The sequence below is a fragment of the Schistocerca nitens genome, chromosome 2 (genome assembly GCF_023898315.1).
Source record: "Schistocerca nitens isolate TAMUIC-IGC-003100 chromosome 2, iqSchNite1.1, whole genome shotgun sequence".
NCBI lineage: Eukaryota > Metazoa > Arthropoda > Insecta > Orthoptera > Acrididae > Schistocerca > Schistocerca nitens.
Window position 1 is genome coordinate 315,293,728 of NC_064615.1, and position 27,413 is coordinate 315,321,140.

The 27,413-nt window shown below is 43.7% G+C and overlaps 1 protein-coding gene across 1 annotated transcript in view; it reads right to left on the minus strand.

Annotated features, from left to right (window-relative positions):
* LOC126236084 (ATP-binding cassette sub-family C member 4-like) overlaps positions 1 to 27,413 on the minus strand; it is a 370,212-nt gene that overhangs the window by 91,490 nt on the left and 251,309 nt on the right. Inside the window, exons 11-16 of the mRNA XM_049945147.1 lie at positions 25,884 to 26,067; positions 13,994 to 14,137; positions 12,903 to 12,974; positions 8,751 to 8,944; positions 5,642 to 5,951; positions 277 to 427 (exon numbers count right to left, since the gene is read on the minus strand). Coding sequence (XP_049801104.1) covers positions 277 to 427; positions 5,642 to 5,951; positions 8,751 to 8,944; positions 12,903 to 12,974; positions 13,994 to 14,137; positions 25,884 to 26,067 — 1,055 coding nt within the window. The remainder of the gene's footprint in view (positions 1 to 276; positions 428 to 5,641; positions 5,952 to 8,750; positions 8,945 to 12,902; positions 12,975 to 13,993; positions 14,138 to 25,883; positions 26,068 to 27,413) is intronic.

A 27,413-nucleotide genomic window follows, 5' to 3' on the forward strand; every position in this document is an offset into this window, starting at 1 on the left:
GTCAGAATCCACATCTGCCCCTGGAAATGTCTTACAATTTAAAACCTGGTTCCTAAATCTCTGTCTTACCATTATATAATCTATCTGATGCCTATTAGTATCTCCAGGATTCTTCCAGGTATACAACCTTCTTTTATGTACAACAAAATTTTACTTTCGTTGCATTACAAACACAATTAGTTTCAATAATTCTGAGGGTATGTCCTCTACTCCAGTGATTCAAACACTGCACAACCAAAAGCGGAGCGTGAAAGAAATGAGAAAGACGTTACTTACTAATGCCTTCCATCCGCTTGACGTTTCTGCCGGTCGTGATGAACATCACTGCGAGCCAGATGAACAAAGAGGCTAGCAGCGCCAACGGGATGAGCACCAGGTACTGCACAGTCGCCACCACAATGATTATGGCGAACACGTACAGGAATATCTGGAACAAGTCACCAAGAGCACAGTTAACTATCTGGGCAAAATACACTACTGGCCATTAAAATTGCTACACCAAGAAGAAATGCAGATGATAAACGGGTATTCATTGGACAAATATATTATACTAGAACTGACATGTGATTACATTTTCACGCAATTTGGGTGCATAGATCCTGAGAAATCAGTACGCAGAACAACCACCACTGGCCGTAATAACGGCCTTGATACGCCTGGGCATTGAGTCAAACAGAGCTTGGATGGCGCGTACAGGTACAGCTGCCCATGCAGCTTCAACACAATACCACAGTTCATCAAGAGTAGTAACCGGTGTATTGTGACGAGCCAGTTGCTTGGCCACCATTGACCAGACGTTTACAATTGGTGAGAGATCTGCAGAATGAGCTGGCCAGGGCAGTAATCGAACATTTTCTGTATCCACAAAGGTCCGTACAGGACCTGCAACATGCGGTCGTGCATTACCATGCTGAAATGTAGGGTTTTGCAGGGATCGAATGAAGGGTAGAGCCACTGGTCGTAACACATCTGAAATGTAACGTCCAAACACGGATCGACCATCATGATGTTGTAAACAGAACCTGAATTCTTCCGAAAAAATGACGTTTTGCCATTCGTGCACCCAGGTTCGTCGTTGAGTACACACACCATCGCAGGCGCTCCTGTCTGTGATTCAGCGTCAAAGGTAACCGTAGCCATGGTCTCCGAGCTGAAAGTCCATGCTGGTGCAAACGTCGTCGAACTGTTCGGGCAGATGGATGTTGTCTTGCAAACGCCCCATCTGTTGACTCAGGGATCGAGACGTGGCTGCACGATCCGTTACAACCATGCGGATAAGATGCCTGTCATCTCGACTGCTAGTGATACGAGGCCGTTGGGATCCAGCATGGCGTTCCGTATTACCCTCCTGAACCCACCGATTCCATATTCTGCTAACAGTCATTGGATCTCGACCAACGCGAGCAGCAATGTCGCGATACGATAAACCGCAATCGCGATAGGTTACAATCCGACCTTTATCAAAGTCGGAAAAGTGATGGTATGCATTTCTCCTCCTTACACGTGGTATCACAGCAACGTTTCACCTGGCAACGCCGGTCAACTGCTGTTTGTGTATGAGAAATCGGTTGGAAACTTTCCTCATGTCAGCACGTTGTAGGTGTCGCTACCGGCGGCTACCCTGTGTGAATGCTCTGAAAAGCTAATCATTTGCATATCACATCATCTTCTTCCTGTCGGTTAAATTTCGCGTCTGCAGCACGTCATCATCGTGGAGTAGCGATTTTAATGGCCAGTAGTGTAGCTGAGCGCATGACCAGCACGAGTGTTGAGCAGCACAAACTGGAATTACGTTAGGGAAGCGAAAGCACTGTGGTAGCATCCTTGTTATAGTAAACCCAAACTGGTGAAGGGCATAACACAATGGTAGTTGATTCTATAAAGCGTTGCAAACAGCAATAGGACGGTCTTTCTGAATCTTTTGAGAGTGGCTTCCTCAAAAAGGACAAAACCAATATCTTTTCCCATCTTTCCTCCATCCGAGCTTAAACTTCGTCCCCAACGAGCTCGGTAAGAAATGAAGTACTACTATTCACATACACAAAAATATGTGTCAATGAACTGAGTCGATATTATAGCCCCTCCATCCGCCTTTACAGCTTCACACCTGGTTGGACTGCTTTGGGCAGCTGCACTTAGTAATCATTCTCTTTGAAAGGCCAAGATATTCCATTAGTTTAAGAAATTTAGATATAAATTAAATTACACTGAAGATAAAAATATTTTCTACATCAAGTGCAGTCGTTAAAAGATAAATTAGATTTGGTGTTCGCAAAACCATAGAACAAAACGTTCCCTTTGACTATAAAAAAAACTGGGATTGATTAAGGGATGAGAACTTGCGCAGAATAATTGAGAAAGTTTGAATTGTCCAATACCACACCATCTAACCCAGGAACAAATTTCTCATCTTTTGTTCTTTTCTCACCCTATACTTTTTATATTTAACTGCATAATGTCAAAATCGAACGAGAGCGACAGTGCGCACTGCTTGAGACACAAATGCTTAGATCTTAATGATAAGAGTTTTGAGAAGATGTGAAATTCAGTGTAAAGAATTAGTAGGAATTTACTGTAGGTTCGGTGCAACGTTTGTTGAATTTTACACAGATAGTGTAACCAACCTTTTCGTAGATGACCCTCACACTACGAGTAAAACTTTAATTCCATTCGGAATTGATGTCCATCATCAAAATCGATACATGATGTGACCCCACGGGCACTAACACTTTGTTGTGACATGGAAGCAAACAGCATTCAAATATCATCATGAAGAAGTACTTCTCATTCCTGGAAAATTAGATGTATTACGAAATTAAGATTACTGGCTGGAGGACGCGTCACAAACATGCTGTATGGATAATGAATCAGGATATCAGGCGTTGGTGATTTGAACTGCAATGTGGGCTTCCTCATTGAATTTGCCGTTTGGCACTCGAGTCATGATGGGTACAACAAAAAGGGTTTACTGTTTTTGGCACATACTGGCGAGCATTTAATCCCCTTTCAATAATTACCAAAACAGGTCAGTTGTCATATACGATCGCTTCGCTCACCATGACTCCAGGATTTGGTGGAGTATTAGTATTGAGAATCGCTACTTCCTGTGACCTTCGAGCCGGCCGGTGTGGCCGTGCGGTTCTAGGCGCGTCAGTCTGGAACCGCGTGACCGCTACGGTCGCAGGTTCGAATCCTGCGTCGGGTATGGATGTGTGTGATGTCCTTAGGTTAGTTAGGTTTAAGTAGTTCTAAGTTCTAGGGGACTGATGACCACAGATGTTGAGTCCCATAGTGCTCAGAGCCATTTTTTTGTGACCTTCGACAAGGTCATCTACGGACACGTTGGTGTCGATCTGTCTGAAAACCAAATGCCACTCAGTGCCCATAAAGTAATAATTACTCCAACGAAATTAGTGCTAATCACAGTTTACGTCCTTTTTGAATAAAATGATTTTGGATATTAGGCCGCGTCGTTGTAAAGCAGTGAAGAAACTAAATTGCCGACGTTTCAACCAACTTGCTCATCTCTCGCCAGTGCGTGGCTTTTTCTATTGTCATACCTTAAGTTCTCTTTTTACATTGTTGGTTCATGTTGACCTTGTGTGTGTTACTGCATTTGGTAGCGTATCTTCTGCAATTAAATGAGGTTACTTTGAGACTGTATGGCGGTTAATAAACACTTTATCTACAAATGTAATTTTTTGTGTAAAAATATTTCGCTACTTTATTTTGCAATTAGCTACAGTTAGTTTGGAAATATTCGTTATCCTCCTCATCCTCTTCGGTTGTTAAAATGCACACACACAAACATAACACATTTTTGAGGTACTTCTCTCTCTTTTCACTTCATAAAACACATTGCTTTTGTTGGTGATGTGTGTCCATTGCCTGTTAATTTTCACTTATTCTCATACCAGTTAGGCGGGAAATCTGAACTTCTTTTACTTTCTCTTTCCCTCAGCATATATATATAAGGGGGAAACCAGAAACCAGATGGCGCTATCGTTGGCCCGCTATATGGCGCTGCCATAGGTCAAACGGATATCAACTGCGTTTTTTTTATAGGAACCCCCATTTTTTTATTACATATTCGTGTAGTACGTAAAGAAATATGAATGTTTTTTCGTGAGTGTGTGTGTGTCCTCTTTTATGTACAGCGGCTTTAATTATTAAATAGTGTGCCGTTCCGTAGTGCTGGGTAGTCATTTATAATCTGTTTTCTTTCTGTAAGTGTTTTATGTCTGTAACTGCCTTCGTTAGGTGGAAATTTTCTTCTATTTTAGGTTTATAGTGTCAGGTGTATCAAAAAGGACTTTCCAACTTTGTAAACTCATACTGATTTTTTAATTTAATTTACAGACATAGTTTTGATGGCATTTTATTGCAAAGTATATCAAGTTTTTTTAACTTATACTTAAATAGGTTCAACGCGACTTCTATTGGTTATGCGGCACACATCCCGCCTGAAATCGATTTCTTGCCAAATTCGCTGCAGCATGACAGGTGTGCTTGTTCTTTTGCGAGGTACATTGTAGCTCTGATCTCTGCTAGAGAAGCCAAACAGTCATATGTGGGAGTCACAGCTCTCAAGAAGAACGCCAGGTCGATGTTCTATGACTGTTGACAAAGATTTAACTTACTTGCTTTATAACGTCGTTAGGCATATGAGGAATTAGTATGTCTTATCGAACATCCACTATCAATAAACCACTTACCCCACACATAAATAGTAGCCCTACTGGAAGTATCTTTACTTTACTCTGTACGAGAATCATGTTGTACAGTTGTCACAGACTTCGACTCTTCAAACAAAAACGCACAGCGGACACACTCGAGACCGGTAAAAGCACCCGTGTTTGCTGCAACTGCCACTAGCACGTGCTGTTGGTACGATTCTGTACTAGCGCACCACGTCAGTCAAAAACTGGATCTATTTTACTTCACTGTCCGCCTCTGGTAGCTGAGTGGTCGGCGCTACGGAACGTCATACCTAACGCCACGGGTGCGATTCCGGGCTGGGTCGCAGATTTTTCTCCGTTCAGGGACTGGGTGTTGTGTCGTCCTTATCATCGTCATTTCATCCCCATCCGCACGCAAGTCGCCGAAGTGGCGTCAACTCGAAAGACTTGCACCAGGCAATCGGTATACCCGACGGGAGGCCCTAGCCACAGGGCATTTATTTTTATTTCCTTCACTAGACCAAGACTAAGTCTGTGAGTCGTTTGAATGGGTTTGTGATAATTTTCAAAGATTTTAAGTCCTTTATGATATACCCTGCATAGTCTGCGACTGGTTTTTAGTGTTTTTAAATCTCTTTAATTTTAGTTGACTAATAGTTGTGGTCTATCAAGTGGTCAGCAAATGACCCTAGGGAGATGTCATCATTTTAGCGCTCTGAGGTGGTCTGAATACCTCGTTTTAATGTTTCTGCATGTTTGCCCTTTTATATTGAGTAAGAAGAATTGCATATAAACTCGAACATACAGTTGTCTGCTAACACGGCTACTACCTCAAAACAAAGTGATGAATATGCTGTAGTATCAGTTGGGCAGCGTTCTGTCGATGCGTTCGTGGAGTAAGCCTTTCCATTCTCTGACTTAGAGGGCGACAGCAGTAACGCGTTGCATCGCGCGGTACTTACGTCCAACATGTCGAGCGTGGGGAACGGCAGCAGCTCGTCGACGGCACCGATGTCCTTGGAGAAGCGGTTGAGGATGCGGCCGGAAGGGTTGCTGTCGAAGAAGCGCATGGGCGCGCGCAGCACGCGCTCGAACATCCAGTTGTGCAGGCGGCGCGAGGCGCGCATGCACGTGCGGAAGAAGATGAGCGAGCGGCCGATGCACGAGGCGATCAGCAGGGCCACCAGCCCGCCGTACACCGACACGAAGAACTCGCCGTCCTCCGCCGGCAGCTCGGGAGTCTGCGCCTTCCGCGCCTCCTCCGCCGCCGTCCTGTACACCGTGGAACGTTCAGAGGAAAGGCTGTTTTGAATAAGACCCTTTGGGTAGTAGGCAGTGTCATTATAAAACACTAAAAAAACTCTCAAAATGGTGTTTCGACCATTTTTAGTGGTTTTCTTAGGGATCATTTTGCGATTGGGATCCTCTACGGAGAAGTGCGTGTGAAACACGTAGGGGTTACTGAACGTACTCTTATATGGCGAGAGGTGGAAACAAGTAAATGAACCGAGGAACAATGTCGAGCGCGATCGTTTTGGTGGTCCAGATGTTATAGTGTTGACCCAAATCTCTGAACACGATTCACTCTCTGCTTACCGTTATTTTGACACTGTACTCCTTTCTCATGTGCGTCTTTTCGGGGTACCATTCGGTGCTGACTTCGTTTTTTTGGATGACAATGCGCGACCCCTACGAACAGCGCTACTGGGGGAGTTCTTACAACGAGAGGATGTTCAGCGAATGGACTGGGCTGCCCCGCTCCCCGACTTCAATCCCGTCGATCACACTCTCGCAACGAAGTCATCGTTTTTCTCCACGACCATCGTGCTGTGCTTCGTACTGTTGCCAATTATTGGACCAGAAAAAGTGTTCATGTTGATATAGGCGAGTATCTTCAATCCGGTATATAACCGTGTTTAATGACAGTGCTCGACCCAACACAGCTGCCCGAACTCGACCAAGAATTCGGCAACTGAATAAAACGTTCTCGGTTTTCCAGCCGCGTCAATTCGAATGAAATCCTCGAGTTTTAGATGGCCATTGGCCATCTCCGCCATCGTCGTCAGGAGTTCACAGTGAACTCCTGACGACGATAGGGGAGATGGCTACGAAAGCTCGAGGATTCGTGTCTAAGAATTTTTCTCGATGTTAAATTAACTTTTTAAAAAATTCGGATTGCGTATGATTCACCTGCTACATCTACATCTACATCTATACTCCGCAAGCCACATGACGGTGTGTGGTGGAGGGTACTTTGAGTATCTCTACCGGTTCTCCCTTCTATTCCAGTCTCTTATTGTTCGTGGAAAGAAGGATAGTCGGTATGCTTCTGTGTGGGCTCTAATCTCTCTGATTTTATCATCATGGTCTCTTCGCGAGATATACGTAGGAGGGAGCAATATACTGCTTGACTCCTCGGTGAAAGTATGTTCTCGAAACTTTAACAAAAGCCCGTACCGAGCTACTGAGCGTGTCTCTTGCAGAGTCTTCCACTGCAGTTTATCTATCATCTCCGTAACGCTTTCGCGATTACTAAATGATCCTGTAACGAAGCGCGCTACTCTCCGTTGGATCTTCTCTATCTCTTCTTTCAACTCTATCTGGTAAGGATCCCACACTGCTGAGCAGTATTCAAGCAGTGGGCGAACAAGCGCACTGTAACCTACTTCCTTTGTTTTCGGATTGCATTTCCTTAGGATTCTTCCAATGAATCTCAGTCTGGCATCTGCTTTACCGACGATCAAGTTTATATGATCATTCCATTTTAAATCACTCCTAAGGCGTACTCCCAGATAATTTATGGAATTAACTGCTTACAGTTGCTGACCTGCTATATTGTAGACTAATGATAAGGGATCTTTCTTTCTATGTATTCGCAGCACATTACACTTGTCTACATTGAGATTCAATTGCAATTCCCTGCACCATGCGTCAATTCGCTGCAGATCCTCTTGCATTTCAGTACAATTTTCCATTGTTACAACCTCTCGATATACCACAGCATCATCCGCAAAAAGTCTCAGCGAAATTCCGATGTCATCCACAAGGTCAGTTATGTATATTGTGAATAGCAACGGTCCTACGACACTCCCCTGCGGCACCCCTGAAATCACTCTTACTTCGGAAGACTTCTCTCCATTGACAATGACATGTTGCGTTCTGTTATCTAGGAACTCTTCAATCCAATCACACAATTGGTCTGATAGTCCATATTCTCTTACTTTGTTCATTAAACGACTGTGGGGAACTGTATCGAACGCCTTGCGGAAGTCAAGAAACACGGCATCTACCTGGGAACTCGTGTCTATGGCCCTCTGAGTCTCGTGGACGAATAGCGCGAGCTGGGTTTCACACGATCGTCTTTTGCGAAACCCATGCTGATTTCTACAGAGTAGATTTCTAGTCTCCAGAAAAGTCATTATACTCGAACATAATACGTGTTCCAAAATTCTACAACTGATCGATTTTAGAGATATAGTTCTACTGCACATCTGTTCGACGTCCCTTCTTGAAAACGGGGATGACCTGTGCCCTTTTCCAATCCTTTGGAACGCTACGCTCTTCTAGAGATCTACGGTACACCGCTGCAAGAAGGGGGGCAAGTTCCTTCGCGTACTCTGTGTAAAATCGAACTGGTATCCCATCAGGTCCAGCAGCCTTTCCTCTTTTGAGCGATTTTAATTGTTTTTCTATTCCTCTGTCACCTTCGCGTGATAGTTGCTTAGAGCTGAAAAGTAGTCAACTAATGGAAATGTGACTCATGTAGCGATTGATACGGCACCCGTATGTAAGGCCACTGGTTTTCCGATTTTGTTTATGAACGCGTCGCCAAGTGTGACACTTCCCATTCTCTGTTTGCTCTAGTAGTGCGTCCTTAGCGGGACACGGACACGGTTTTGATGCGGAGGGGAGTTGAAACTTGCGTACCTTTGGATTGGTGAGATGATGGTTTCCCAATGGTTTCCCAATTGTCGTGAGAAATGAATTGCTGACTTTAACGCCGAAGGACATTTGCCGTGGTGCCCAGCAATACGGTGGTACTGGAATGAGGAAGCGTTAGGCAGGACTCACCAGAAGGAGACCCAGTAGTCGCAGAGGCTGAGCACGACTTGGGCGCCGATGAGCGTGAAGAATACGAAGAAGAGCGTGATGGGTCCGCCACCGGCGCGAGCGTACCCGAACATCACCTTGCCCAGCGCGCGCGTGTCCACCACCTCGGCGTCCTCGTCGTCCACGTCCGGCGCCGACAGCTCGCCGTTCGCCGTCTGAAAGCACGCGCCCAAGCACTCACACGACTGGCGGCCACTAAGGACTGCCAAAACCTGCCCACTTACCGCTCAGATTTAAAAAAAATTCTGCTGAAGTCACTCGACAGAGTGAAGGCCGCTGGTTATGATAGACTACCCATTAGATTCTAATGTGCCGACATCATATACAGTACGTCTATGGCTCTTTGTTTAATAGTAGTTAATAGCTTGTTACTATATGTCGATCCTAGAATATATAAGAGGCGATCAAGAAATTTCTATTCGGAGTCCGTACAGCCCGCAATCGGTATAAGGCAAAATCGCCGTGAGCACTGAGGCAACCACCCCACCGACGCACTAGGCTCAAGATACCCGTTTGGTAAACCCGTAACCACCTGCCACACATCCTCGTCCGACAGGAATCGTCGACCTTTCAAGGCCTTATTAAGGACCGAAGGCGTGCTAATCGTATGGGGAAATGTCAGGACTACATGGCGGGTGTCGGATTGTCTCCTGCTTGACTTGGTGCGATACGGGGACGTGCTTCATCGTGAACGAGCAGCACCCTTTATTGCAGTTTCCCACAACGATGGTTTTCGACAGACGTATTGCCCCATACACATTCTTCATCCTCCGACAGATATCTACAGATGTTTGTCCTTCAGCTGCCAAGAAAAGAAATACCGCACATTGGTCCTGTTTGGAGGCGTTTGGTAATAACGTCGCCATAGTTCACGTTTGTGCATTTAGCGCACGCAAGTCGGAATGACACGAACGCCACAGTCATCCTTTGCTTACATGTAGGTGCTTATACACCAGCATCGGAGTCGCGCTACGTTACATATACGCTGCAGCAACGCCCTCAAACAGAAACTTTTTGATCGCCTCTTATAGATATCTTTAAGGGGCTCCGGAAAGGCTCAAAATCATGAAAAGTTCAATTTTTACTTTTTTGCGTTTTCTGAATCTGCAGACTATTACCTTTTAATAGATATATAATTTATTCAATTCCGAAGACTACAACTACTTTTAAATTTTTTTTGAAATGTGTTCTACATGGGCGTGACCCACTGTGGCGCTGTTAAACTGCTGTCAAATGGTGTTATTATTAACGTCCGTGTTCATCAGGTACATTTTAGTGATGTGAGATAAAGTATGTGTTGTGGCTAACCTGTGATGGTTCAATATATATCGCTGGTGTGATTGTCGATTGTTTCATGTTTATTTACTCTGTCGTTATCTCGAAAATATTCGTAATTAATTCTGTTTCTTGAGTCTCTGTTTTGTTGAAGTATAATAATGAGTAAAAGTAAAGTTATTAGAAATCCTCTGAAGGCTTTTAAGAAAAGGAGAAATGTTGGCAACATTGTAAGGTGCAAGGTATTTAGAAATATGGGAATGAAGATAGGTTCTAACATGGTACGAGCGATGCTTGCTTTAGACAAGGAACGCCTTCGGGCTGCACACAGGGCTGTAAAGAGTCTAGAAATACAAGCAAGAGTAAACAGGAGGAGGAACAAGAGGAAGCTGGAGGAAGAGTTTGCAGAGGATGAAGATAATCCATCCTATGGACCTGGAATGCACTAAAAAGTTAATCCAATCTTTGTCGCTCGATTCCCAAAACTTTTATTTTCTCATACTAATTACATGTTTTCTAAGGATCTTCCAAACATATTTGTTTCAAACTTTCAGTAAATGTTACACAGTACCTTCTGCATAATTTAACACAGCCTTTTTCCAAAAAACTGTATATTTTTGAATATATAAATAAAAAATTGCAAAAAAATGTTGTGAATTTTCATTACAATTGAAAAATATCATCTTTAATAACTGAACTAGAATTTTGTAAAATCCCTGTGTTAAGTTGTAGCCCATATTCCAATAAATAATCTGTAAAAAGTTCAACTTCCTACCTCAAATACTTTGTGAGGAAAGATGTAATTTATAAGCGTTATTTTAACATTGCAAGTATAGGGCGTTCCGGAGCCCCTTAACACTTTTGCCATGTATTACCCACTTCGAGTACTCCAGATGTAAACAGTTATGTACAGGTATTGCGCTACTGATAGGGCATAGCGAACGTTCTCACTTTCCTGACTGGTGTGCCTCTCGTTCCTTCTACGTTCGGTACAACGTAACAACGCTTGAGCTCTGGGCGTTGCGTGTCTAGTCTCTTTCCCTGTGTATCGACGTTCGAGAACTTGCTTTCCATATAATCTATGACCCTCAAGATCTCGTGCGCTAGCAACGGCTCAGTACGCATCAGCACGAACATCGACGGGCCTGTTTTACTACCTACTACATACGTTTAACACTAGCACTTACTCCTTGACGCTCTCCACTGTACGTACAAAAAATTTTCCGCAATGGCAGTGCTTCCGTTCTCTTATCATCTTCCGTTGCTTTTTATGTCATGCCTAGGAAAAATAAAGACGTCGGTAATATATAAATGTTTTTGACACGCATTCAAACGTGAGTTTTAATCAAACTGCCTAAGATCTATTTCATTTCACGTATCGAAAACGTTTATGGTTACGACAGTGCAATGGCCATGTTAGTCTACATCTGAAAGTATTCGGTGTATAGTAATGATGTTTCCGAATCACCTGGCGAAGCGAGTAGCCGAAAAGGGCTTGTAGTGAACAATAATAACATTTCAAATTTTTGACAACGGCCGTGGTGGAACAATGATTTAAGCCTTAACAAAAATATTAACTACGTCACTGTATATTACTGTTGACTATATAATGCATTTCACTGTTGAAACAAGGTAGTTTTATTTTATTTGACGCCACAGTAAGAATACTGCCGTACAGAAGGCTGTCGTAAATAATTTTATGATACATGGTCAGCTGGTGGCCATCGGAGTTACAAAGATTCATTCATCAGTAACTGTTGGCAGTTGTGTAATAACTTTTCAGCAAATAATTACGAGATGCACAAAACACATAACAGTTGTGTTTAGTCAACATGAGAGTGTCGAAGAAATGTTAAACAGGATGCAGTGAGGGGTGCATACAAAAGCGATGTTCATCATGAAAAACTGGCTAGGTGCGAGAGGGACTCCCGCTCTGCGGGTTCCGTACAAATATAATTCGGTGTACAGACAGTTCATCCTTTCCGGAAATGGAGAATCTCTTTGATTTTTGGTTGTTATCAACACTGATACTGTCAGAATACGGGTCCCAGTCATTCCAAGACTTTCCAGAATGTTTTTATTTCAGTTTTGACGTCAGGTAATAAATTACAAGAGAAATATTTTTTCGTGTGATATAATTACAAACTAAAAATTTCATATTTTTCCTTTGGTTTTACTGTGAAAACTTGATTCTTGTCAAACTTCATGATTCTAGGTCAACAGGTATTACTCTAAAGGTTTTGATGAGTGAGTTTTTTAATATCAAAATATGTGACATAAGTTGCCGTCTATTTTGACAGCATTGATTTAGAAGCTTCCAGTTTTCACACCACCAAGGGACTGTAGATCTTAGTATGTGACATAAATTTCAACTGCATACGTCAATGCGTCCCTGGAAAAAAAAGTTTTGAACAGTTGGACGGACAGACAGACAGATAGACAGGTGGACAGCAACGTGATCCTGTAACGGTTCCGTTTTTACCGATTGAGGTCCGGAACCTTAAAAAAGACTACTGATAATTTCTAGGAATCCATCTTCCGAGAGGTTTCAACGAACACTTTAATACTTCCACGTTATGACCACAAACTAAAATTGGGAAAATTCAGACGTGAATAGCTTGCGCTATTGGTACCTGCTACGGACGTGAGTAAAACAACTATAAGATTTCAAAACGACAAAAATATGCCCTCATTATTGCGGAAGTTGCAGTGATGTTCAGGTAAGGGAGAAAACAGTTATCAACTCCAAGAAATGGCGCAGGAAGGGCAATTAAGACGAAACAGTAAAGAGGCACAAAAGTCAAATCTTAGCTTACTTATGTCTGAGAATGAACTTACTATTCTCGAGGCGTCGGACAGTCTGTGTTGTGATGATACAGACTGCCTTGAAGCTCTTCTTGCAGCCTTCTCCTGAAACAGCAAATAAATCGTATTTTCTTCTTAAACAATGCCTGTAATATAAGTTCGTAAGCTTTCATGCCCAGTGTCATTTTAAATTAAATAATTTTAGGTACTAGGCCGAGTCATTGTAAAACACTGAAGCAACTAAATTGGCACCGTTTCGACCAACTTTCTGTGTCATCTTCAGGGCAGTTAACTGTCCTGAAGACAACCGCAGCTAGTCGGACGAAAAGCCGGCGATTTAGATTCTTTAGTGTTTTACAATGAGGCGGCCTAGTATTCAAAATTATTTTATTCAAAACGCCTCTCATCTTTATTTCATATTTTTCAATGATATATACAAAAATTATTTCCTGAGTATGAGGAACTGGAGAACTGAACCGGAGCAGTATAATCACGTAAACAGAACGAGGTTGTGCTAACAATAGGAGTGATTATGCATATAAGGTGGTACCCACATCAGTGATATTATTAAATTGTCCCAAAGTCGCGCACATTATTGATGATATAGTGCTGCTATGTAAATGACTTGATGTAGAATATTGCAGTACTGTTTGTGGTAAACAAGGGTTGCATCGGTGGAAGAAAGCAGCTGCGTAAGAAACACTGGCTTAAATATGAAAAATTATTAAAAGCCCGTAATAACAATAATATAAGTGACAACAGCAGTGGGTGGGTATACGTCGTAAGAGGTTGTTCTGTAAGGTGATAGACGCTTTACCTGTAATAAAACCGAAACTATCTCGCGGAAATAACAGCGGTATAGTGTAATATCTAACTTTTGTAACATTATTACAGACTACTTGTGGTAGCTGCAGTAGAAGTTCGCAGAGATGTTGGACGTAATAATAGAGTTATATTTTGCGAAAATATTTGTGTTATGGAATAAGAGAAACGACAGTGATTACTATTCTGGATTTTTGTCATATTAGTGACGACATAAAGAGCATTAATTCACATGAATATTAATAGTGCAAACTCCAATAAAGAGTAGCTGTGGTGTTGCTAGTGTATGAAAACAACAATACCTGTGATGCCTTTTCACTTTCCTTCTCCTTCTCTGCCGCGACATCCCCCTCTTTCAGTCCATCTTCTGCCGTAGACATCAGGTTAAAGAACGTTGTACTTCTTTTAGCCAACTCAGTAAACGTTCCTTGATCTTCAATTTTTCCCTGCAAGGCAAAGCACAATTATGTTACATGCAAGAGAATTGGAAGTGACACAGGTTTTTAAAAAAATAAGTTCAGTAGTGGCAAGTTGTACATCACTTTTTAAATGAAAATATTGATAATAGGAAATACGTGACCCAACAAGACAACGGTGAGCGAAAGGTCGTAATTTTGAAATTTTCGTAGTAGTAGCTTAAACCACACTCTGTCTACCTTTAGTAAGCAGGGCAGGACATCAATGTACTCTCTTTCGAACAGTTTGTAGCAGCATTGAAAGAAGAAATATGCAGTTTAACAAAAGCAACCAGTTTAGACTGAAAATGGTGTTTATCTTCCTGGTAACCGGTGTCAGTTATAGAAAGAACACCTTCAGATCTTTATGTGCTTCAGTTGGTGAGTCGTGGAGCCGATGTGCGTAGCCTTGTAAGTGCTAAGAGGCACTTCGTCAACTAAGCCACGTCACCAATGGAGTGTCATACTGGTCTGAAGATGGTTTTTCTACGACTGAAACCGGTTCCCAGAAAAATAAACACAACTTGCGATCAAGGCTGACAGTTTTTGTTAAGTTACGATAAAAGTTCACGCTTATTCCAATTACGACTTCAAAAAAATCTACAGTTTACGAACAAATCGAGATAAATACGAACACATGAAATTTCCCTGTTTACTGTACACAAGATGAATATTGAGTAAGAGGGCAAACATTTGGAGGCGATTCCTGAGAGGAAGAGGAATAAAACAGGTTCTTATCCACCTATGCCCGGAAACGGAGAGTGTGTGTAAAATGAAGCAATTAGTAATGGTACATTACTTTACAAATCACACGGTATTAATTTATTATTTAATTAACGCATAGTTTCCATTTTGATTGCATTGATGAAAGCCATTATTCTTTGTGTTTCAGGATGTGTGATCTCAGCTCTGCCGGCCGTTGTGGCCGAGCGGTTCTAGGCGCTTCAGTGCGGAACCGCGCGCCTGCTACGCTCGCAGGTTTGAATCCTGCCTCGGGCATAGATGTGTGTGATGTCCTTAGGTTGGTTAGCTTTAAGTAGTTTCTAAGTCTAGGGGACTAATGACCTCAGATGTTGAGCAGCATAGTGCTTAGAGCCATTTGAACCATTTGACCTCAGCTCTGACGTTGAAGTTCTGTGGTCTGTTACTCATTTCAGGAGCAAGCCGAAGTGGTTTTCCGTCTATGGTGGAATGTTCGCACAGATATCCCGAGCAGCTTACTCTTATCGACGGCACCACTCAACACACAACACCTTTGCATCCATTTCTCAGCGTTTGTGTGAGCATAGGTCCTTCCAGAGAGATGAACAACCTGAAGGGCCGCAGTATGTTCTTGCATCAGCTCTGGAACAATAAGTTCTACACGATACTGAAACCGAAGACCTTCATTTTTTTGCTTTTGGAGGCTCTGAAGTTTTGTGCGTTAGTGAATGCTGAAGCAGTTGGTGAAGTCCAGACCTTTGAACAGCGTGTCTGTGTTACTCTGGACGCCATTCGGTCACAACGTGGAACATTCTAAAAAGTGACGCAGTCCGTGATGCGACGTGCGAGCGCTCGCATTGCCTGGACATCGTCGTCTGTTGTCGATGTCGGTGGCCTTCTTTTCCCGATAAGCATGACCCACGTCTGTGCGCCCTTGGTCAAATTTCTGGCGCCATTTCACTACTACTGGACGCAACGTTGTATTTGATCCATATGTCACCAGAATTTCACGGTGAATCTGTATGCAATTCAGACGTTTTCCCTACAAGAATCGTACTGTCCCGCGTACTTCAACTTTGGTATACGTTTCCTGCTGTCGCTGCAATTCAGTCGCACACTGTGATGCACTTGTTAACCGTACCGCAGGTGAACTGTGTCTGGAGAAAACCTAGAACCCGTTCTCTCTTCTGATAACCTGTACCCTTGTTGCACAACGGCCTTATAGCATATGTAACAACAATGGACGACGGACGGTATGGTACTAATCACTTGTGCCTTCCTCAAACTTATACCTTATTTGTGGTTGTGCCACTGTTTCGGATCTGTTTTAACATATCTGTGATACTCGTTACCCACCGGTGGGCCGTCGTATCCTGCCTTTTATGAAAGACGCTCGAATCCTCATCGTTCACTGTTCTCTGCATAAAGGTGAGATTTTAGTTTCCAGAACGCGTATCACATTATGCCACCCCAATAAGACTCATGTGAGTTCCGTCCTAAGGGTCAGCCCGAATAAAGTAGCTTTGTTGTTCACGGATTTCAGCGACGGGGTAGAGTTGCCGGCGTCCAGCTAGCCACGTTTGACAAGGCAGTGCATGCATCTGCAGAACAGCCAACACATCAGATACTTGGCGCTCGAGAAAGAACTACAAACGACCAGCGGCTGGCCCTTACCATTCGACTTGCTGAAGCGTAAATTACAAACGTATTTTAATCCTTATATGGCGATGTATTAGCTGATCGTTTCTCATAGGCAACATAAGAACCACATGAAGATTACGAAACATAGTCATCCATGACAGAAGACTTTTTCCCGCAGTCCATACGCCAAAGCCGCAGAAAACGTATCGTCTAAAAAGATAAGTTATTCGCACTCGTATTCCGGTGAATGAAAATGCACGTGAAATTAAACAGTATTTCACGTAGTTAATAATGACCAAGGTGGCTAGGTTTAGGAAGCGGGAAGAGGAGGAAACTAGTGTTTAACTTCCCGTCGACGACGAGGTCATTAGAGCCGGAGTTCAAGCTCGGATTAGGGAAGGATGGAAAACGAAGCGGCCGTACCCTTTCAAAAGAATCATTCTGCCATTTGCCTTAAACGATTTAGGGAAATCATGGAAAACCTAAATTAGGATGGCAGAACGCGGGTTTGTAGGAAGCGGTACTGTGTGGAATAATTATCTGTATTTTTCTGTTACCAGTCACATTTATGTATTTTATGTTTAATTTAACATACTGCAACGCGTTTCAAACAGGTTTTCTCATCATCAGGCATTTATGCAAACAGATATATGTTGCATAAAGATAAAACGCCAAAATCTAAATCAACATTTTTCTCATTGTTCTGCTCGTGGAGTAGTTTTTGGGGATATTTGTGGGGTGAGGGAGGTAGGGGAGGCAGTGTTTGACCACAAATCGATGTCAAACGGTATCTTCTGCTAGTACGGAGCTGTGCTTCGTTGTTTGTTATGTTTGACAACACAGCCTGTGTGGGATTCACATAGTTTTGCATTAAGTTCTTATGGTGCGGTAAACGTGTGATATACTGTTTATACAGGGTGTTACAAAAAGGTACGGCCAAACTTTCAATAAACATTCCTCACACACAAAGAAAGAAAATATGTTATGTGGACATGTATCCGGAAACACTTACTTTCCATGTTAGAGCTCATTTTATTACTTCTCTTCAAATCACATTAATCATGGAATGGAAACACACAGCAACAGAACGTACCAGCGTGACTTCAAACACTTTGTTACAGGAAATGTTCAAAATGTCCTCCGTTAGCGAGGATACATGCATCCATCCTCCGTCGCATGGAATCCCTGATGCGCTGATGCAGCCCTGGCGAATGGCGTATTGTATCACAGCCGTCCACAATACGAGCACGAAGAGTCTCTACATTTGGCACCGGGGTTGCGTAGACAAGAGCTTTCAAATGCCCCCATAAATGAAACTCAAGAGGGTTGAGGTCAGGAGATCGTGGAGGCCATGGAATTGGTCCGCCTCTACCAATCCATCGGTCACCGAATCTGTTGTTGAGAAGCGTACGAAGACTTCGACTGAAATGTGCAGGAGCTCCATCGTGCATGAACCACATGTTGTGTCGTACTTGTAAAGGCACATGTTCTAGCAGCACAGGTAGAATATCCCGTATGAAATCATGATAACGTGCTCCATTGAGCGTAGGTGGAAGAAGATACTGACGAAACTAAAATGAGCTCTAACATGGAAATTAAGCGTTTCCGGACACATGTCCACATAACATCTTTTCTTTATTTGTGTGTGAGGAATGTTTCCTGAAAGTTTGGCCGTACCTTTTTGTAACACCCTGTATATCAGCTGTTATTCACTTATCACTTTGGTGTCCGAAAGATTGATTCACATCGTTCGTACTCTGGGGGAGCTGTTGTATAACTGATTAGTCTGACACTGATTTGGACGTATTTCGCTGCACACAACGCTTCTTCATAATGTAAACAATATACACTTAATACAAAGTGTCCGGGTTAAACATATAATAATATAAAATGTAATAACTTGAGAAGTAATAGACACATTTATTGGCGATATGTTTCTACAAGAATGGTAACTCAAAATGTTTCTTTACGCTCCTAATACACCTTGGTATGCGTATAATTAGTGACGCAGCTGACATCTAATCTGCATTCTACTTCTCTCCAAGTATTTTGCAGCATTGCAGGCGCAACATTTGCTACAGCTGCAAGAACGCGATGGCACAGATCTGGTAGATCACGGACTGGTGTCTGGTATGCTTGATTTTTTATAAACTCTCACAGAAAAAAAATCAAGTGGCATAATGTCTGGGCTTCTAGGGGGCCAAGCAATTGATGGACTACCTCTCCCATTCCAGCGTCCTGGGAACTCACAACCAAGATATCCCTCACAATGTTCGAAAAATTGCATGGTGTACCATCTCACGAGGAAGCTATAGCACAGCACATAGTTCCAACATGTCTACGTACGTTGTTGCATTAACTGTAGTAGGCTCCGCGAAGAATAATGGGCCTATAACCCTGTCCTTGAACAATCCACATCACACAGAAGAGGAGGAGGAGGATATTAGTGTTTAACGTCCCGTCGACAACGAGGTCATTAGAGACGGAGCGCAAGCTCGGGTGAGGGAAGGATGGGGAAGGAAATCGGCCGTGCCCTTTCAAAGGAACCATCCCGGCGTTTGCCTGAAGCGAGTTAGGGAAATCACCTCACCACACCACACATTCACTTCCGGTGAGTTAATTCACACTCTATCACAACGTGGGTGGATTTCAGTTTCCCATGCAGCAGTTGTACTTGTTTGCCATGCCGGAAGTGTGGAATGTCCGAGAAACAGGGAAAATAAACGATTGCGTCGTTTTCATCTATTTTTCCAGAATTGTCTCCAGCAATACCTTCCGGCGCCGCATGACTTCATGTTATATTTTGCGACAAAGTTGCTGTTTGTACGCCCACAGGCACAACCTTTTATGGAGGCGTTGTGTTCTGTCGAATGAGATACCTGCGACTGCCTGCTTTCTTGTCGGATCGACTTACGAGGTCTCCGTTGGAAGTGGAAGGACATACAGATTAATTCAACAGTAGCCTCTGGAACTGCGTTTTTGGCGTGGTGGTCCGACATCGAAACCAAACTCCCAGTTTCCAGTCCGTTCTACGCCAAAAACGAGGTTGTACCAGAGTAACAGAATTTAGCTCCGCGAGAGAAAGCACACAGACCACGTTCTGCTGATGAGTCCAGTCCACTCGGCTACTAACGCGCGTATGCGTGAATAACGCAGCTACGTGCAGGAGCACGCGCTACCAACTGCCACAACACAGATAACATTCTGAGTAACCACATTTGTTGTAGCAAATTCCCGATAAATGTCTCTAGGTCTCAAGTTATCACGTTTTATATTATTATACGTTTAGTTTCACACTGGCACATCTTAAATCTATTGCATTAGCACTGAATTAAGGCTACTGAAGAATTCTGAGTTTTGAATACAGTTGTCTCGTTAAAAATATTATCTCTATTTTTTGTACTGTGAATGAATATTTCTACTAAAATACAAAAAAGGAGATAATTTTCTTAATGAGATAAATACATTAAAAAACTTAAAATCCTTCAGTAGCCTTAGAAATTCCGTCGAAAAAATGGAAATATTCAGGACACACACTGCTTCCCCCCACCCCTAGCCGGCCGAAGTGGCCGTGCGGTTAAAGGCGCTGCAGTCTGGAACCGCAAGACCGCTACGGTCGCAGGTTCGAATCCTGCCTAGGGCATGGATGTTTGTGATGTCCTTAGGTTAGTTAGGTTTAACTAGTTCTAAGTTCTAGGGGACTAATGACCTCAGCAGTTGAGTCCCATAGTGCTCAGAGCCATTTGAACCCCCACCCCTCTCCCTCCCTCGCTCTACACAAAAACCCCCAAAGCCATGCCAGCAGAAGAACGGTGAACAAACAGTGTTCTACGTTAATTTAGATTATCACATTTCATCTTTAAGTAGCATATACGTGTACGCATAAACGCCTGATGACGAGCAAAACATGCTTGAAACGCGTCGCAGTATGTTAAAATTCATAAATGTGACTGGCAGCAGAAAAATACAAATAAATATGTCTCATTTTTACGGATTTTGAACTTATCTGAGATATTTGTGCCAGTAGGAAGACTGAGATCTACTTAACACTCTCCAGAAAGAATAAAAGAAACAGTCGATGCGGCCTGCGTTTAGATATATCTATGCGGGTTTAGTTTGTTAATTCTCACAACATTTAAAAGACAGCTCTACCTTTTTTTTTCTGTGAATCAGTATCGGGGACATAGGGCGTACCTACATTTCTACCTGCAGAAACAAATGAACAGTTCCTTTGTCTCGCCAGATGTGCCTTTGACCTTCACGGCATCTGACTGCGCTCCAGCAGCCGTATTCGTTATGCGGCACGGATAATACGAGGTCCCCTGTGGATGTTACGTACTTCATCTTACCTTCTATTATTGACTGCAGTGATTTCAATAAAATCAAAAAGTTGCCGAAGTAAATGTTTCATCTTTATTCCTCAGCTTTCAACGAAAAAGGCAGTGATCAAGTTTTTGCGCTGTTGTTTACGGCAATTGTGTCACGAGGCCAAAGCTCCATCACACAAAGAATTTTAGAAGATTACATCACTGTCGCCAGCACTTGCGTAAAATTTAGGAATTCGTAACTTAACAACACGTACTGAAAGGGTCACTCAAACAAATGGTTCAAATGGCTCTGAGCACTATGGGACTTAACATCTATGGTCATCAGTCCCCTAGAACTACTTTAAACCTAACTAACCTAAGGACATCACACAACACCCAGTGATCACGAGGCAGAGAAAACCCAGACCCCGCCGGGAATCGAACCCGGGAACCCGGGCGTGGGAAGCGAGAACGCTACCGCACGACCACGAGCTGCGGACGTCACTCAAACAAATTAAAATATACTGAAGTGTTGAAATGCTGGTAAAACTGATTGATAGTCCAATTCGCCGTGTTAGCTGTTTTATTGTAGTCGCTCAGAGACTGGTACAACCGGTCTCGTACCATGCAGGTACATTCTTACGTGTATTTCTGGCTACTACTGATCGTACTACTGACTTACCGAGTTCAGAATTCTTAATACTAAAAATTAAAATCATGGCACGCTAATTAAAGACAAAAGGAATGAGCCGCTATCATAAAATTAGTTATAAGGTGTCATGTCCCAGGCTATCTACACTGCTGGCCACCGTAAATGCAACACCCTGAAGGAAGCATCCGAATCAAGTGAAATTTACACCATGAGTTTGCAGCGATGAGATATGCAACTGATTAGAATTTCAGCGCAGACGCACATCACGCGCGCCTGTGGCGCCACCTCATAGCGCCATTTAAGGCTTAGCGATTTCGACGAGTGTACGTTCGGCACGTGTGTTTACCTTGTGGTTGTTTCACAAGACGATTAGTTATGCCTCGTAGACAACAGCGAACATCTTTTGATCAAGTATCCGAGTTCGACAGAGGAAGGATAGTGGCTTACCGAGATTGTGGATTATCATACAGAGAAATCGCTAGTCGTGTTGGACGAAACCAAACAACTGTAATGCGGATATGTGACCGTTGGATGCAGGAGGGTACGACGGACCGACGTGGTCGATCGCATTCACCTCGGTGCACCACTGCACGTGCTGATAGGCAAATTGTGCGCATGGCAGTGACGGATCGCTCAGTGACATCCCGAACCATAGCACAGCACATTGCGTCTGTAACGCATCATCCAGTGTCTGCGCGTACCATTCGACGCCGTTTACAGCAGAGTGGTCTGTCCGCAAGACGTCCATTGCTTCGTCTACCATTGACGCAGAACCACAGACGTCTCCGTCGCCAATGGTGTGATGACAGACGGTTGTGGACGGCAGAATGGAATGACGTTGTCTTTACTGACGAGGCACGCTTCTGTCTGCAGCACCACGATGGTCGGATTCGAGTGTGGAGACACCGTGGAGAGAGGACGCTGGACAGCTGCATTATGCACCGCCACACTGGTCTTGCACCGGGTATTATGGTATGGGGCGGTATTGGATATTACTCTCGCACGCCTCTAGTACGCATTGCCGGTACTTTAAATAGCCGGCGCTACATATCCGAGGTGCTGGAGCCAGTTGTCCTTCCTTACCTTCAGGGCTCGGCCACAACCATATTTCAACAGGATAATGCTCGACCACACGTGGCACGCATTGTCCAAAGGTTCTTCGTCAATAACCAGATTGAATTGCTTCCCTGGCCGGCTCGCTCTCCGGATCTTTCACCGATAGAAAACATGTGGTCCATGGTTGCTCAACGAGTGACCCAGATTACATCCCCAGCTGCCACACCAGATGATCTTTGGCAACGTGTGGAAGCTGCTTGGGCTGCTGTACCCCAGGAACACATCCAACGTCTCTTTGACTCAATGCCGAGACGTGTGGCAGCGGTGATCTCCAACAATGGCGGCTACTCTGGCTACTGATTCTGGCAGGAACCACATGTCACAGACGTCTGTAAACGTAATCATTTGATACTTGGTCAACATGTTATCTACAAAATAAATTTTGTTGTGCTATCTCTTGTCTTTCTTGGTTTTGCATTTACGGTGGCCAGCAGTGTAAATCATTAAATGCGTGTTCCAAGATGCACTACTGATGCAACCACCAACGAAAGTCAGACTTAATAAAGGCAGTTGTCACTGGCAATTTACGTTTGGAGAGCGCCAGTTGTCACTAAAACAAAAATGTTACAAGAGCAGACCCGAATGAAGGCATAATTGGAGCAATAATGTCAGTATCGCGTGTGGTAAGGTGAAACGGTCTACACTGTTCAACTTCTGAGTACTGAGATGACATCCGGCAATACACCAGTGTCTACCGCTTCCATTTTGGCAACATCAATATATCATCAGAAATGGTAGGTGTGATCCTAAAATGAAAGTCTATGTGAAGCGAAATTTCTCACCGTCGTAAATAACACAAAGGAAACCGTACCTAAGGACGGTACTTACCAGAAGGTGTCGCTATACATGTGTGTGCGGAATGAAAATTCTTTCTGTATAGTAGTAAGGCGTCAGAACTGGCTTCCTCGGTTAAAATGACGACCAGCATTCCAACACCTCAGTGTATTATAATTAGCTTACGTGATCCTGTCATTACGTATAATTATTTTAGCTGTGGATGCCCTACGGATAAGATTGTTTTCGTAACTTATCTGTAACAGTATTCACACGAATGCGTGAAATCATGGTCATGGAGCAACACCACCGGTCGAAATCGTTCGACGTCTGTGTAAAAATGTAGCGCCTTACATGCGTTGGTTAAATAACTGAGTACATTCTGTACACCCCGGTAGAGAAAGCACGAGTGGAGAAGACATTTTAAGGTTTAGTGTCCTGGAAACTCCAAGATAATTACACGCGGTGCGCTGGCTCGGCTCAGGTAAGATAAGGAAGGAAGGCGGCCGTGATCTTCTCCACGAAAACCATTCTCCTTAATCGGTTTAGTGAAAGTTCGGAAAACTTGAATCAGAGTGAATGGATGGCGATCTGTTCCTTACTCTCCCCGAATGCCAATCCTGTGTGCCAACCAATATGGCACCTCATTCGATGGACGTCAAGCACTACAACCATACAACGTAACTATAGGAAGGGAAGACGCCGGTTGGACAACAGATTGATAACATGAATTCTCTAGCACTGGACGTCCAGTAGTCGTCGGTGCTTGGTGTCAATGTTGGCTTTGTCACGAGTAAACTGGTAGAGTGTTAATAGTAAGGCGATTTGCCGGAATTCGTAAAATGGCGAATCACTAGAAAGACAGAAACTCCTCAGCCGAAGGGTGAGGTCTCCAAAGGCGTTAGAGCGTCATGAAGTGCAACTTCACGTCTGCGGATTAGTTTTCAAAAAAAGAGAGCTATTGAAAGAAAATCAGGGCTTAGCCGTTCACGAATAACTACAACCAGGAATCATCGTCACAGCACATCAGAGACCAAATAGCAGATGGAATCCGAATAGACAGTATCGAGTATTGGACACAGAGTGTCTATTAAAACCGTTCGCAGTCGGCTTCCTGAGAGGAGTGTGTGCACTACGTATTTGTCAAGGTTTTAAACTCTAAACAGTAACTGTTGAAATTCTTCACGGTAAATAATAACAGCCAAAACAGTTGCAGGATAAAGATTTATTAAAATTCTTGACCACAGTTTCGGTATATCTAAATATACCTTCATCAGAAGTAAAATACACTAAAATTACAGCCTGCAATGGAGATTAATAAAACAATTGTGCCAAAGGCGTCGTCAGTAGTGAAAACATCATCTCCACTATACAACATGATTATGGACAGAGGGTCGATGCGAACAGAGCTTAGCAGATAGGCGAAGTACTGATGCCAAGCTGTGTTGCACATCGACCCTCTGTCCATAATCATGTTGTATAGTGGAGATGATGTTTTCACTACTGACGACGCCTTTGGCATGACTGTTTTGGTTCAAATGGCTCTGAGCACTATGGGACTCAACATCTGAGGTCATCAGTCCCCTAGCGGTCGCGCGGTTCCAGACTGAGGCGCCTAGAACCGCTCGGCCACTCCGGCATGCGATGATAGTTTTATTAATCTCCATTGCAGGATGTAATTTTAGTGTATTTTACTTCTGATTAAGGTATATTTAGATATACCGAAACCGTGGTCAAGAATTTTAATAAATCTTTATCCTGCAACTGTTTTGGCTGTCATCATTTACCGTGAAGTCCACTAATTGTGTTTGTCCAAGTAAAAAGACGACACCGTAGTGTCCGGAGACACTAAGTGAAGATCATAGTAAATTGGTGCATTTCTGACAGTTTTGTCTCGAATTTGACAACTGATGATTTTACATCAGATATTTTAGAACGTCAGATATCCCATATCTCCGAATAGTGTCAGATCCCTTAAAAAGGCCAGTCATTATGCTCAGTTCGCGTGTTTCCACTGGTGCAAAAATTGCACTCTCTTGTGTTCAACCATAGAAGGATAACTAATACAGCAACTATATGGTGAGGTTAGGGGCAAGGGGGGGGGGGGCTGTAGCGGGATGGACAGGAAGGGCATCCGGCCCCCCTCAATTAAGCATACCAAATCAGTTACTAACCATGCCAACCCTGCGCCGATGCGGGACAAAGGGACAAGAAAAAGGACAAGAAGAAATGTGAGAAAAAAAATCGAAGGTCCAACAAGAGACAGTGGAAATCAGCCTTGCTTCGAACGTGGCCAATAATTTAATTGATGTGCTTCCTATCAAAAGGCGCACATAGCTGTATGAATAGAGCGGTCACGAACATTGTACTGCAGTATTACTCACTGAGGTCTCCTGAAGACGGTATCTGCTGCACCGGCGCTTTCGTCGTCACGTACGGACACCGTTGGTGACAAGACATGCGCGTACCTTACGCTGTAGTTCTGGAAAGGAACTTCCGCAACGAGGTATTCTCGTTGGAAGCCTCTGCTAGAGGCCGTACTCACCTCGTCCAAGACGACAATCTTGTTGGCGGCGTGCAGGTACTGTATCTGGTGCGTGACCAGAATGCGCGTCTTGTTGGCCAGCAGGGAGCACACGCACTGCTTGAACAGCTGCCTGCCCACGTGCGTGTCCACCGCCGACAACGGGTCGTCCAACAGGTAGATGTCCGCGTCGCCGTACACCGCCCTGCGGGCAGCAAACTGTAGTTGACGTAAAATCTCAACGTTCAGTAAAGACCCCCAATAGCCATGAGAGTCGTTTCTGAACTCTCTACACGTTCGATCAAAACAGTGCTGGACAACGCTACGAGTAATTCGGATACTTGTAAGGGGTCCGTAGGCCCTTACTACAACTTTGCACTCGGCACAGGTCGATAGGGGGAACAATCGATTGTGACGTGTTGCGAGAGCGAGTGTCGAGATGCGCCAGAGTGGTTGGCGAGAATGGTGTGTGTGTGTGGAGACCATTATTGTAATGCAGGGTTTTTAACCGAGAAGGGTGTCACCATCGCCGTGGTTAGACCCCTGAATAATAAATAAATACCGGGAAAGTGATGAAGTATCTTTATAAAAGTGATCAGTGACGTTACTAGTGCCGATTTTTAGTTTCGCGTCTACCGCGCCGGCCTAACCTTGGATTGCAGTGTTGGATGCAGTGATGGATTAGCGTGTGACGATAATGGCAAATGAAGAAAGCCTGTGCTGAGATTAGCCATAATTATATATGTATGACGAAGGCAGTGGCTGTCTCCTTTTTGTATTTTGAGAAGAATATAAGTTCGTAATTGGTAAAACGGTGTTGGTGTTCCTTACTACCATACATTCAGTATTACAGTATTGAACAGGACGAACTGGAAAGTAACAACTTCCGTAGCAGTCAATTTCGATTACCAGCCTCATTAGGTTCACGGTCATGTTAATAATAAATATTGGGCTGCTATTCGATCAGATCAGGTCGGGAAAAAAAAACGGAGGTTTTACTTACTGCAATTTTGAAGACTCTAGTATCTCGGCAACTGGTTTTCTATGAGCTCACTGAATTTTTACTGGATGGCACTGTCCTCCACAATTTTCAGTAGAGCTATGCCCCCATTCCGATATTCGGCATTTGTAGAAACGCATGGCAAGTCGCGTCGCAGACGAACTACAGTCGTGTGCAAGTAAGAAGCGTTCTATGCAGAGAGAGAGAGAGGGGGGCGGGGGCGACAGAGAGTAATGTGAGTGGTCGTCAGGGTGTTCCCTGCCTCTGTCCCATGACAAAGGCTCCAGCCGTTCTCTTACTGCTAACGGGCAAAGCGGGGGAAATCGCCGCAACGCACCGCTGTTTCTGTTGACTGTCCCTAGGGCAATTTACGAGGGGCGTTTGAAAAGTCCCTGCAAAAATAAAAAGTGCTTACATGTTTGGGGTAAACCTTTTCTATTTTTCGACATGGTCTCCTTTTAGACTGATACACTTCGTCCAACGCTGTTCTAATTTGTTGATCCCTTCCGAATAATAGGAATTGTCCAAGCCTGCAGAATAGATATTAGTTG